The 12527-nt window shown below is 40.8% G+C and overlaps 1 protein-coding gene across 4 annotated transcripts in view; it reads left to right on the top strand.

Moving 5' to 3' along the window:
• Positions 1-12527, top strand: part of APP (amyloid beta precursor protein) — a 230920-nt gene that overhangs the window by 39670 nt on the left and 178723 nt on the right. For all 4 annotated transcript variants that reach the window (XM_075516873.1, XM_075516867.1, XM_075516857.1 and 1 more), the window contains exon 2: positions 7929-8096. In XM_075516873.1, coding sequence (XP_075372988.1) covers positions 7929-8096 — 168 coding nt within the window. The remainder of the gene's footprint in view (positions 1-7928; positions 8097-12527) is intronic.

The raw sequence follows: 12527 nt of genomic DNA, 5'->3' as shown, positions 1-12527 counted from the left end.
GGAAAAAATAGCTATGAGCAGCCCCACTTCAAAAATAGAATTTCTTTTTATTTTGTTAATAGTCATAGAGGAGGCAAACTGCTTTGCATGCAAATTGGCGCTGCTTCAGTTAATGAAAACCTCAAATTTCAACCTAAATGTGGTATAAAAGTTTGGAGGAAGTGCAGGCGTGGGTTGGAAGAGTGGTGTGTTACTTGGGTACACTTAATTCTTCACAATATTTGAACCCCCTTCTGATTTTTATTGTCAGCAGAAGTTGTTAAACCTTAAAACTGTAGTCATTGACTTCTTGGTTGAAGGGCTGGAACTGGTGTTAGCATTAAAAATGGAAAGCAGGGAGGGATTATTTTAATCATCCTAAAATAAGGAGGGCATTTGTTGTTCTTGAGTAAGTTGTAGATATGGAGGCTGTTACTGAATGTCCTCTCCTTGAAAGTAATTGCAAATGAAGCAATTAATACAAATTAAATACACTTTGAAGGCTTATGAAAGTGGCTTCAGGTTAGTGTTTGCAGAATAAAACAACCTAAATCATAGAAGCCGTCTTGGGGACTTCTGGGGAATGTGTTTTGATGTTTCAATGTTTAATAATGGCACATACAAGGTCCGAGGCTTATTTTCATATTACGTGGTAGTCCTTAATTATAAGTTAATAGCGGAGCTATCTGGAGTGAAGTTGTGTTACTTTGGTCCCTTGATGGAAAACCTCTTGAGGGTAAAACCTTGCAGCCTATGTCTTCAGAGTATAACCTTAGTTGTGAACAAAGCCAACACTTGTTGAAATAGGGATTATGAAGAACTATTGGCAAATACACTAATTAATTTTGTAACTGCAGAAAGTAATGACAGAGGGTGTGAATGAGGAGAGGGCTACACTTTCTGTCTTTAATTACGGTGTTTGATAGGAAAAGGCCTTTTGATGTTGAGATGAAATGGTAATGAGCCAAAAAACTCCAAACACCTTTTTTTTGTTTAGGTAATGCATTCCTTTTTAAATTTTGTAATTAGATAAACTTCTTTCAATTCTCTGTACTCTGCTACCAAAATCCTTTTTGAGTGTCTCGGAAATCATATAAATGGCATCCAGCATGCTGTGTGGACGTGGAGTGCACGGATGTGCTAAAGACCCTTTGCACCTCTCCTCAAATAGATGTATTAAATTACCAGGGCTGGAAGAGGGGAAAGCAGAGGCATCTCTGTACTACATCTTAACATGGGAAGGAAATGGATTCCCTACATCTTAGTCTTTAAAGCTTGTGTGATGTCTTACTTTTTTCTGTATTGTATTTAAGTTGACATTTTGACATCAAATACTTGGAATTACCGTTTTCCCTTTCAAACAGAAAAATACCATAAAACACCCATTTTCAAAGACAGGCTCCAGTAATTAAACAACGTAATTCAGGTGGCTTTGCCAGGACTTAGCTTGTTTTGTCTTAATTTGACCAGGTTTGTGAATATTTCTTTGACACAATCTGATGGGGAAAACAGCTGGATTGTATCCCTCTTCTTTCCTTATCCAAAGCAGATATAACTGATAAGCAGTTATATACCCAATGGGCTTTCTCTTACAGAGTTGTCTTCTGATCCCAGTCTTTAGTGTTGATTGGATTTTCTTTTTTTTTTAATATGCCCACCTAAAGAATGAGTTCTTACTGTGCTTTTTCTTTGAGAGTATGCAAAATACTGAAAGCCTATACTTGAAAGGTATTTTACGTTTCTTTGCTGTTAATATTTTAGGCACTTCAGCATTTAGCTGCTTATAAGAAGGAAACGTAGCAGAGGAGCACACAGGAAGATGCACACAACTCAAGGTGAAATGAGTCTTGCAGCTGGAAGAAAGGCCTCTGAAATGCTGAAACTCTTTAAGGGAGAACCTGCTGCTAGCGTTGAGCATTATCGTGGCCATGCCTCCTTTCTTTCAGAACGTGTGCCTTTACTACTACCCTTTTGAAAGTCAATAATTAAAAAATTTATAGCAGTTTAATAATTTTGTTTTCTATATCAAAAATGTCAGGCTGGGGTAATTGAACATTTTGTGACATATTAGACTAATGTATTTACAGAGAGCTCTAAATAGTTGTATGATTGATTGAGGTAATTTTTTTCAGAATCCTGTAGTTGCCATTTTTCAAATTTAGGTAGCTCCCATTCTAGAACTTGATCTCTGATCCATATGTCTTGTAAAAGTGATGACTAATGTTTTATTTGGTCTTTGAAAACTGGACATACTGTGGAAACCTGAGCATAACTTTTGGAGTCAGCTTGAGATGGCGTGGTAATTGGTCTAACTGTTATTTAATGATTTGCCAAGAGGCAGGAAAAAAAGCACATGCTGCTACTTTGAGGTCATATGCAAAGTAGACAAAATAATATGTGATTACAGTTTCATTAATATGCTTGGAGTTTTTACTTTTGCAGAATACTAATAAAGCAAATAGTTGCTGTTAATGTAATTTGTGTTGCATGAGTTATTCTTTGGGAGACTAATCTGCCCGAGAGCTTTAGGATTAGTCAAGGAGAGATTTTCCACTACAGGCATTATTGTAACAAACTGGACTGTAGCTTTATGTTATTCAGCATTACTGTATAGAAGCCGCTTATCTGCGTAGATCGGTGCTCTGGGTTCTTTAATAGCATTGTAATGCAGATAATTTTTCTTGGCAGGGAATGAATGTAAATGAATTAAACCATTGGCTGTGAAGAAAACTTGAACGTTACATAAAATTCTTCACCAACTCACTTATTTTAGCTGGATATACCTTTGATGTGACCACTGGTTCATGAATTCATGTGTTTTAAATGTTACAACAGCATGTATGGGACAAATCACTTATCACTGCATCTAGTTTTACTTTCATTTCACTCTCCTGCCTTTTTTTTGAGCTGTTTTTCATCTTTCTAAGCGTATGTGTTTTAAAAGAAGTGCTACTCCCACACACCCCCCCACTCCCCCCCCCCACTGCTGCTCAGTCCCCTTTGTGGTGGAACTGCTGTTGGATGTCTTTGTTAAAAATCAATAATAGTTCATTAGGTTTTACGTTGTCAGTAACTTGTGCAGACTAGAGACCTCTCTTGAAACTAGTTGTTATCTCAGCTAAGTTTAATCTTTTATTTTTGACTTTGCTGTGATAGTGAAGCATCATCACGATGCAGTCCCTGGGGAGAAAACCAAACTGTATTTCTTCCCAAAGCGCTGTGATGCTTGAGGTCTTCAAGACAAACTTGATGGGAAGGGAGAGGGCTGAAGAGAAATATATGACGTATCATACCAAGAGAAAAACAGCTAAGTGACATTTTTAGTCTCTTACCTGGAGGTCTCAGGATAGACTCGCCAGCAGTTTCTAGCACACCTTTCATTCCCTGGAAAGCTTTTCTAGCGCCATCCTAGTGAAAATATAGTTGTGGCATTGGGTAAAGCTTAGTCTTCACATGGCAGCATAGCCTAGATGTACATTAAATACATCAGCTGGAAGAGTTATGCATGTTTAGTCTTCTGACCTGTTAAGTTGGGGGAGAGGCAAAAATCCATGGCAGAGTCTGCTGTAAGAGCTGAAGGTGGAAGATCTGTGTAAAGTCGTGAGACATGCAGGTGAGCACGTTGGAGGCAAACACTTCTGGATGTTTGCATGAGAGATGAAATGGTATGCAGTAATTTTGTTAGACTATGCCTTGTTTACTGTTTTTTGTGCTTTTTCCTACCAATAGATGCCACGCTGAACACATGAGCAAAATTACAATGCAAGGTTGGAAATTGGCATGCAGGCCTTTATCAGCTCAGGATTACTTGTCATAATGAAGTTTTTAAAACATATGGAGCTACTGAGGGAGGTGTTTATAAAACTGGGGTTTATGTAGGTGGGAGAGACCCCAGGTTAGAGAGGAGGCACAGGCAGTAAGCGTCGGAGACTCCCACCAGTGCCAGCCAGCCCAGACCAAAGGAGCTTGAGAGGCTTCATGTGTCTCTGTTCTTCTCCTCTCATATCCATCAGCCCTACAAAACAAAATGACAACAATGCTTTCTTGAATTAATTGCTTTAACTTACTGTTCTTAATTTAGGAATGTGTCCTGGATTAAAATAGATCCCCTAAAAATCAAGGCTATGAGGGCTGATCTTTTCCAGGCACCCTTTTCAGCAGGTGCCTTGGGCATGCTCTTGTGTTCAGTGGCAGGGCACTGGGAAGAGGGGCAGCGTGGTGCATCTTCCTAACAAGTTTTCATTTGCTACTTCACTCTGTTTGGTAAAATTAACAAAAGGTTGTGTGTTATGTAGGCTTGCTGTGGAAGGATGGATAGAGAAATGGGAAGAAACCAGAAAATGTGGCATCAGGAATATCCTCCTTAAGTCTCTGTTGTTTAGCATAATTAGTTATTTTGGACCAAGAATGGATTTTTAGCTTCATGGATTTCAGCTTTTTCCTGTGAATTTTGTTGTAGTCTGATTGCAGGGGAAAACAATATGTAGAAGAGTAACACGTAGAGTGCAATATATAGCTTAATGCAGTGGTTGCAGGGTTTTGGCCAGTGATCTGAAAAATTTATGTGTTTTCTTTTTTTAATGTTAGAGTCACTGTCAGTCACTGTGTTTGTGACATGTTCACTCTTGGGGAAAATAGAAGTAACAATGCTGTGAAGTATGTGCTTGCAAAATGGAGTGAAAGGAAATCTTTACTCATACACTCTCAATAGGAGTATCTTGCTCAGGTGTTGTCAAAAGGCCCAGCAGAAGCTCTAACTCTAGGATTGGCAAGGCCAGGGCCAGATCTGGTAACGCACTCCTACTTTGCCCTTGCATCAAAAAATGCTCCTAGGCTTGACTGTTGTGTTTCGACCGTCATCTCTGCGGAAAAGCCTCCATCGTTGTCGGCTGTTTCTGTGGATTTTGCAGCAAGAGTCCTTTCTTGAGAAGCAAGAAGCTGCCAGGTTTCAATCACAAAAAGTGCCATAGCAGATCAACTTCTTATTTTCTTCAGAAATGAAATATCTGGTGGCAAAAATCTTGGATTAGAGGCATGTTTTATCGAAAGAGCAGGGAGATAGTGCAAAGGCTGTCTCAACAATGAGTCTGTTCTCCTGTTAAAACTTTGCAATGTCACTGCAAGTTTCACAGATGCCATGCTGCAAATATATAAATGTATAAAATTGCTGCTTGTTACTAAAGGTGAGAAGCTTTTAGTTTAGACACCAGGACTACACAGTGATAGCAAACATTTACCTTCAGATATTAAATAGTTTAATGTGTGTCTTTTTTTCCTGATCTAAAATGTTTAAAAAGGTGTTATTTCCACTCTGGGTGTTTACAAAAAGTTAATTTGAGAGCTGAGTGTTGCATCTTAGCCAGAGATGTAACAGACAAATCCATTAACCTACTATCCTTGCTTTAAGGACACTCTAACAGAGTTCAGCTTGGGAAGTCGAGTGTCTGAATTGTTCATGATCATAATCTAAATGCCTTAGTTCTGTTTACAGTGTCTGTTAATTGCTCCGGTATTTCTTTATGACTAGAAACATTTAACTGTCCTAATCAATAAGATGAAGTGCTATGCTGAGCAGTTCATTAGTATGGCCCTGTCAGCTCAAAATATAGAAAGCTAAATGTGATCATGACTTGCTCTGGTAATTTCATTAAGCTGGGAGACGTCATGTCTTTTCTGAAGGGAATGAGATTTTAAGTAGACAGTCATAGGTTGTCATGTTGTTAGAGTTAAATTGATAGCACTCCGAGTAAACAGCCACATTTTTTTTTCCTAACTTCAGCTGTCTTCCTAGCTAAGGCAAAAAAATACTAAAAAGCTCCCTGTTATAAAGCCACAAGGCAAGGTCTCCATAAATCTACAGCTTATGGTTTTGAGTGGAAAAAAAAATTAAAATCTGCCACATCATGACTGCTGTGTGCTTTATTAATTTAATAGAGATCCCAGTTGGAGGAGCTGTGAATAGAGTTCACATTCACACATGTCACCTGTGGAATGACTCACTTCTATTTTTATTGAAATTTTGATAAGATTGTGTTGCATCTATAAAGAAAAAAAAGTCATTAATTTGGAGGATTTCTTGCAAGTATTTGTTACAGATGTGTCACGTTTGAGATGCTCTCTGGAGTTTCTGAAGATGTTAGGAAGAGTAAGCATGTGATAGGTGTACTGATCAAGGCAAGCCAGACAAGGTGTCATCCCAGTTATTGGAAAACTCCCTAATTACCTGGTGGAAGGACAGTGATGGTTGACTGTTAAATCATACTGAGCTTACTAGTTCCACAGAAGGAGAGACATTGAGATAGTAAAGGGAAATCTCTGCCAGTAGAAGTCTTCCTGCCTTTTTTTTTTTTTTTTAAGCTAAATTGTGGTAACATGTTAAACATCTTAAAGAAGGCAGGAAAATAATTGTTCTCTCCTTTTCTAAAAAAAAATGAAATACTTGTTTTAATTGTGGCATTTTAACTTACATTGCTAAGCTAATGTGTTAGGGTAGTTAGATGTTAACTCTTGCAATGTTTCGTGGTGTGATATTTTTTTATTACTGTGGGCATATAAAATTCATGAAGTTTTTTTGTGTTTGTTTAAACAAAGAGTGGGGGAACTAAGATGAGGGGTTTGCATAACTCTTGTAAGACAGTAATTATGTTTCTTCAGTTTTTCATGAATTCTTAAAATGTTTTTAATTTTCCCCTTGAGAAGCCTTCTAGCCAAAAGGTTAAAAGTTAAAAATAGATATTTAAACCTGATAGCATACTCTGCTGTACCTCGAATGCGACGGGCTCGCCTTCGGAGCATGAGGGACAGTGGAGAGCCATTGACTTCTCTCTCGAGGAACCTAACCCGAAGAGGAGATTTATCTTTGCATTGTGTTTCTCAGATGGTAAAACTGAAGCGAGTACTTTCAGCTTATACCTTCTGAGGTTGGCTATGCCGGAGGGAAGGGGGCTGGGAGAAAGAACTCTTGGTTTGCATTAACACTGTGGTCCCATGGGAGGGATTTAAACCAATGTTGAGGTTCGTGGGGGAGGAGGGCTAAGTTGGTTTATAAATGCAGGTAGGAAGCTCACAGATGTTCCAGAATTGCATTTAGTTGGGGAAATTGCTGAGGGCAGCTCTGATGTTCGGCTCCGTACCCCAGCAGCGCTGGGGCGTTTCGAGGAGGGCGGCAGGCGGGTGGTGCCGGGCTGGTCGGGGCGTCGGGGGCAGCGTGCCGGAGGGAGGCGAGGAGCAGGGCTTCGGGTGGCCTGCGTTAAGCCTGGGTATTTTAATGCTTGTTTGGGTAGATGGTATTCTGTAATACCTTGCTGTGAGCACTCCCATTCTGATGACGCCCCAGCCACTGGATTTTAAGATTCTGTCAAAACAAAGCTTAGGTGGAAGCTGCTGCTTTTAACACACCGTCTTTATAAGGCACGATAAAATACAGCCTGCGTGCTCAACATCTGAATGAACTAGAGATGGTCTTGAAAAAAGATACATTGTGAGGTTGTGGTGGGGTGTTTTTGTTGTTGTTTTGGATTTTTTTGTTGTGGGTTTGTTTTTTTTTAGGAAACTCTTGAGGGAAAACTTGTTACTTTTTTGCTAAGTGTTAGTGATCCCCCCCATGCAGCACCAGTATACCAAATATGTTCAGAAAACCAAACTTTGGTTACCACGCTCCAACTATGCATGTTGTTCTGTGTTTAGCCCAAGTTGATAAGGTGATCATTTTGGGCCCTAGAAGAGTTTGTTTACAGCTTTAAACTCTGTGTTACATTATTGTGTTCTGGATTTCTGTGAAGACCTTATTTACGTTTCTCAACTCTGCCCGAATCAAACAATTTCAGCTTTTGCTGCCATGGGTGGGTAAGCTTGGAGTTTGGTTCAGGCTTGCTTGAGCTGTTCCTGCTTTGGATGGACTGAACTGTCAAATGTGAGATTATAATCCCTTTTTTTTCTTTTCCTCCCAGGTGCCTGCTGATGGAAACGCTGGGTTGTTGGCAGAGCCTCAAATTGCCATGTTCTGTGGGAAACTCAACATGCACATGAATGTGCAGAATGGAAAGTGGGAATCGGACCCCTCCGGCACCAAGACTTGCATCGGGACAAAGGAAGGGATTCTCCAGTACTGCCAGGAAGTAAGTACTGTCCTCGGGAATGACTGCGGTGGTGGTTCTTCTGAAGCACCAAAGTGCTGGAGAGCTGAGTCTTTAGGGACCTTCCTTTTCTTATTTTTTTTTCCTCTTCTGCTCCATTGCCCTTTTGTCCTTTTTAAAGAGGTTCTCCCCAAAGCCTGTTAAAACAGCTTCAAAACCTGGTTGCTGGGGGTCACTGAGGCTGTTGGTCAATTTTGTCCCCCTGTCTTCCGCCCTTGGGGGATAATTTTGTATAGTATATGCACAATGAACTTCTTGCTTATAGAGTATTTTGAATAAAGCTGAAGTGACAAGTTTATTATTTAAAATTTCCTTATTCTTTCTGGGCTGATCTTGAAAGAGTCAGCTGTAACACATCTTTTGTCATCCTACCATGATACTGAAATACAGAGGGTCAGTCTGGAGTTATTGGTCTCTGCTGCACACTGAACCATTCAGAGCTTAATAGAAAAAGCTAGCCCTAGAGATGAAGTCACAATGACTGATTTCATATTTGAGAGCAGAAAATTATTACCCACTCACTTATGTCCTAAGAACAGATTGTGGATCTAATTTTGTTTTGTCTCCATGCTGTGATAGCGTGATAACCTCGTACCACTGTATGACAATTTGAAAAGAAAATGTGGATTTCACGCGATGAAACAAAAGGGCAAGGTCTGAGTCGCTTTAGTCCTTATGTCTTTCTATACCATCTCTGCCTTTTTTTTTGAGCAGGGGCTATTGCTTATTGCAGTAGCTGTCTTGCTTCCTAAATGTCAAACCAATTCCTGTGAAAATGTCTCTTTAGAAAGCAAGATAATTCACTCTTCAGATCTCTGCTCTCTTAGCATCTTCATTTCTGTCCTTTCACCCACTGATTGTTCCTTCTGTTTCTTGCAGTGTTTTGTTCAATTTTTTCTGAGTTTGGGCTGTATGGTCTAGAATATTCATTTTAAGGAAGAACTTGTGTGACTATTAAAATTGATTCTTCACCAGTGGCTTTGTCTTTTTACTAAAAGTATTACTTTGTGAATTTCACAATATTTTTGTTTACCACTACAAAAATACCAAACCTAACCTACTAGTAAGGTTTCAGAGGTTTCTTCTGGTTTTCCATTGTCTCCTTTGAATTATCTAAATAAAGTCAATTTATGCATAGTGAAATTATTGAGGGTGAGGGAAGGAATGAGGAGATGGAAGTAGACAGTCAGTGAATAAAAGTCTACAAGGTAGTATTCTAAACTTACAGAAAGAAATATGTGAATTTACAGGAAGTAGAAAGCTTGGGTGCTTTTAAGGCATGAATAGTTCAGTAAGTTGGCAATTCAGTTACAAATGCTGCAGGTAGGGAAGGATTCCAGAACAAGGGCTGGGAGTTGCAAATCTCAGCTGAATGTCAGGTGACTCTGAAATTTTGGGTGGCATTTAAAAAAAAAAAAAAAAAAAAAAAAAGCCGTCTTAAAAATAAAGTGAAGAGGAAAGCAAAAGCAGTCAGAAGGTAGTAGCCATATACTGTTAGGTGACAAAGGGAATAATAAGGAAAGCTGTGACGGCACATAAGGAAAAAATTCTTTGCCATGAGAGTGGCCATGCAGTGGCACAGGCACCCAGGCAAGCTGTGGAGTCTCCATCCTCAGAGGACGGGAGAGCTGAACCGGACAGGGACCCAAGCAACGTGATCTGGCTCAGATGTAAGCCCTGCTTGGAGCAGAGGAAGGTCTAGATGACCTTGTAGCTCCCTTTTAACCTGAATTTTTTTGAGAGTTTGAAATTTTCTCCTGACTGGAGAAACAGAGAGACCTTCTGTTACTTGTGGTTTTAAGGGTAAATATTTAAACTCCAGTGTGATGGTAGCCTTGATTTGAGTGCTGTCAGTTGATTAGCTTAATATTAGAAGATCGCGTCATGATTTTGGAGTGTCTGTTTAGCTATGGTTAAAAGTATAGCATAGGTGGTTCTGCCTTGTCGTGGGGCAAGGTGCTGGTGGGTCTATTGCCTAAAAATGGGGCCGGCATCTTACCAGTTTTAGTCGATCTATATTGTTATGGGTGTGCGATTCAGCAGTGTGCTCTCATTAACTTCAGGTGAGCAATTCTGCTGTGGAGATCTGGCTAAAAACCCTTTCCTCGCTGTGCTCACCAGTAGGCTATTTGTGGGGAAACTGCCGATGTCCTGGCTGTCCTGCCCTATCCTTACTCCCCACACGCACCTGAGCTGCACAGTACAACTGGCTGTGGGACACTGGTGGAGAAGGAGCAACCTGGTCTGGGGTGACAGAGCACGTGGCAGCACCGGGGCGCTCTGTCAGGAGCTGGTTTGGGGGTGGGGACGAATCATGTGAGCCCCTATTTTTTAATACTGGTAATAAATTTAGAAACAGATAGCAAATATTAGGAAGGTCGGATCTGCTGACAGCAAGTTAAAATGAAATTGCTGGGTGGAAAGAAGCTCCCAGTTCAGTACGACTCTTCTCCGTAGTCTTCCCTGCACCCCTGTGACCAGGTCTGGAGGGAAGACTATGGAGAAGAGTCGTACTCTTCTGGGAGCTACCATGGTCTGCTACCATGGTGGGCTTTGACTTTGGCTAGGAAAGGGCACTACTGTTTTGCTTCTGTTTAACTTTCCCATGACCTGGCAAGAGAAACAGAAGAGTCAGATAAAAGCACTCACTTCTACCAAAGAAATGAATTTGTAGAGAAGTGCTAGTAAATGCAATTCAAAATGGCTTCTCAGCTGTGGGGAACCCCTTGTTGCTTGATGCTCCAAATATGCTTAATATCCCTGGGGTAGCAAGTGAGGTGGTTTTACTCTTGCCTTCTGCTGTTTACATTGTCTGCGAGACAGCACTTGCTATCAGGCCCAGGGAATGGGGTAAATTTGCATTTTCCCATTAGCAGGAAACAATAGGCATCAAGGCTGAGATGTGGTACCTCTTGCATTGGAATAGTATGCAGGTAAAAATCTCCTTTTTGATGACTTTTGCCAGATATGACCTTTTCCTTCCTTCCTCTTCTCCTGTTTGTGCTTTTTTTTTCCCCAAAAGGAGGACTGTTACTTCTTGGGGTGCATTTTTTCTCATAAACGCTCAGCAAAGGCTGAGCGTTTATGCTCTGCTGATCAAGCAGACAGGTGCTCTGCCTGAATCTATGTTCTTCATGCTCCCTGGCACCATGCAGCTTCCTTGGGTCTTCATTCTTGCTGTAGCAGCAGCTGTTAGTACCGCTCTGCTGAGGTACTGTCTTTTTTCCCCAGCTCTGAGCAGAGCCCTGAAATGACAGGGAGCAAGGGAAGGTAAGATTTTTTCCCTGCGTCTCCAATGAGAAATCTGTCCATCCTGTTTTTTGTTGCAGATACCTCATGTGGCTCTGCAACAGGCACTGTGATTATGGCTGTAGTGCAAGAGACGATGCTCTACTGCGGTAGATGCTGTAGAGTTAGCTTATGCACCCAGCTCCTGCTACACCAGGGGCATATCGAAAGGAGCCAACTGAGCAGAAATTCATTGAGCAAGTACAGTGGAGATGTTGCTCTGTAGCTCCTTGGCTCTAAAATAATACAAGTTAGTAACTTTTATCAGGAAACTCTGGTTAATCCAAAATGATACTCTGTGTAGCCTCTGGCTTTGTTTTCTTCCATGGAAGGTATCTTACAAAAAAAAATCTTCCCTTTCAGCAGAACTTACAAGTAGATGTGTTCCTCTGCCTCCCTATAAGCTGTTTTAAAAGAGCTTTTCCTGATGACGCCAGGTCAGATGCCTAGGTGGTGGGCAGAGCACTGGGCTGGAAGGCGCATGAAGTACAGAAGGGCTTACATTTACTGGCAGCCTTATATCTTTTCCTTGAGATTGTCATCATTGCCTCTCCTCGTCCACTGCCAGTGTAGGTGGATTTTGAAGTCTTGATGCAGGAAGTAGCAGCAGAAGAGCATTGCAGGGGCAGAAAGGGAGGAACGGGGAATAAGCAGAACCGCCTACATGTTTTAAAGATCTATGTCACTTGTTGCTTCGCTTCTTTTGAGTGGGAGCTCAGTTCAGCACAGGAACTGTCTGGATTTATATTTGGACAACACATCACAGTTTAAAGATGACAAAGCTCAGGCTGTACATTACTTATTTGAAAGGAAATGGAAGATACTTGAGTGCTGCCTTCTAACTTCCTTGAGTGCAGTTATACTCTGCTACTGAGGTCACAAGAAGTGGTTCTGGAAGCAGGTCACATCCGTCTCCTGCCTTCAAATCTGCACATTCTCCCTTGTTCAGCCTAAGCTGGTGGCTTTTGGGTTTTTTTTTTTAAATATAGCAAAATCAAGCTTTCTTGGGTGGAATGAGATGCTGGTTAGAGAAGTACAATTTACTAGTGGTATCTTTTAATCTCAAACTAGCTAGGATGCTGCTATATTAATTGTACCCACTATTGAAAAGTAAAATGGCATGGG

This window comes from Mycteria americana, chromosome 1 (genome assembly GCF_035582795.1).
Source record: "Mycteria americana isolate JAX WOST 10 ecotype Jacksonville Zoo and Gardens chromosome 1, USCA_MyAme_1.0, whole genome shotgun sequence".
Lineage (NCBI taxonomy): Eukaryota > Metazoa > Chordata > Aves > Ciconiiformes > Ciconiidae > Mycteria > Mycteria americana.
This window is presented reverse-complemented; position numbering and strand designations above follow the sequence as displayed.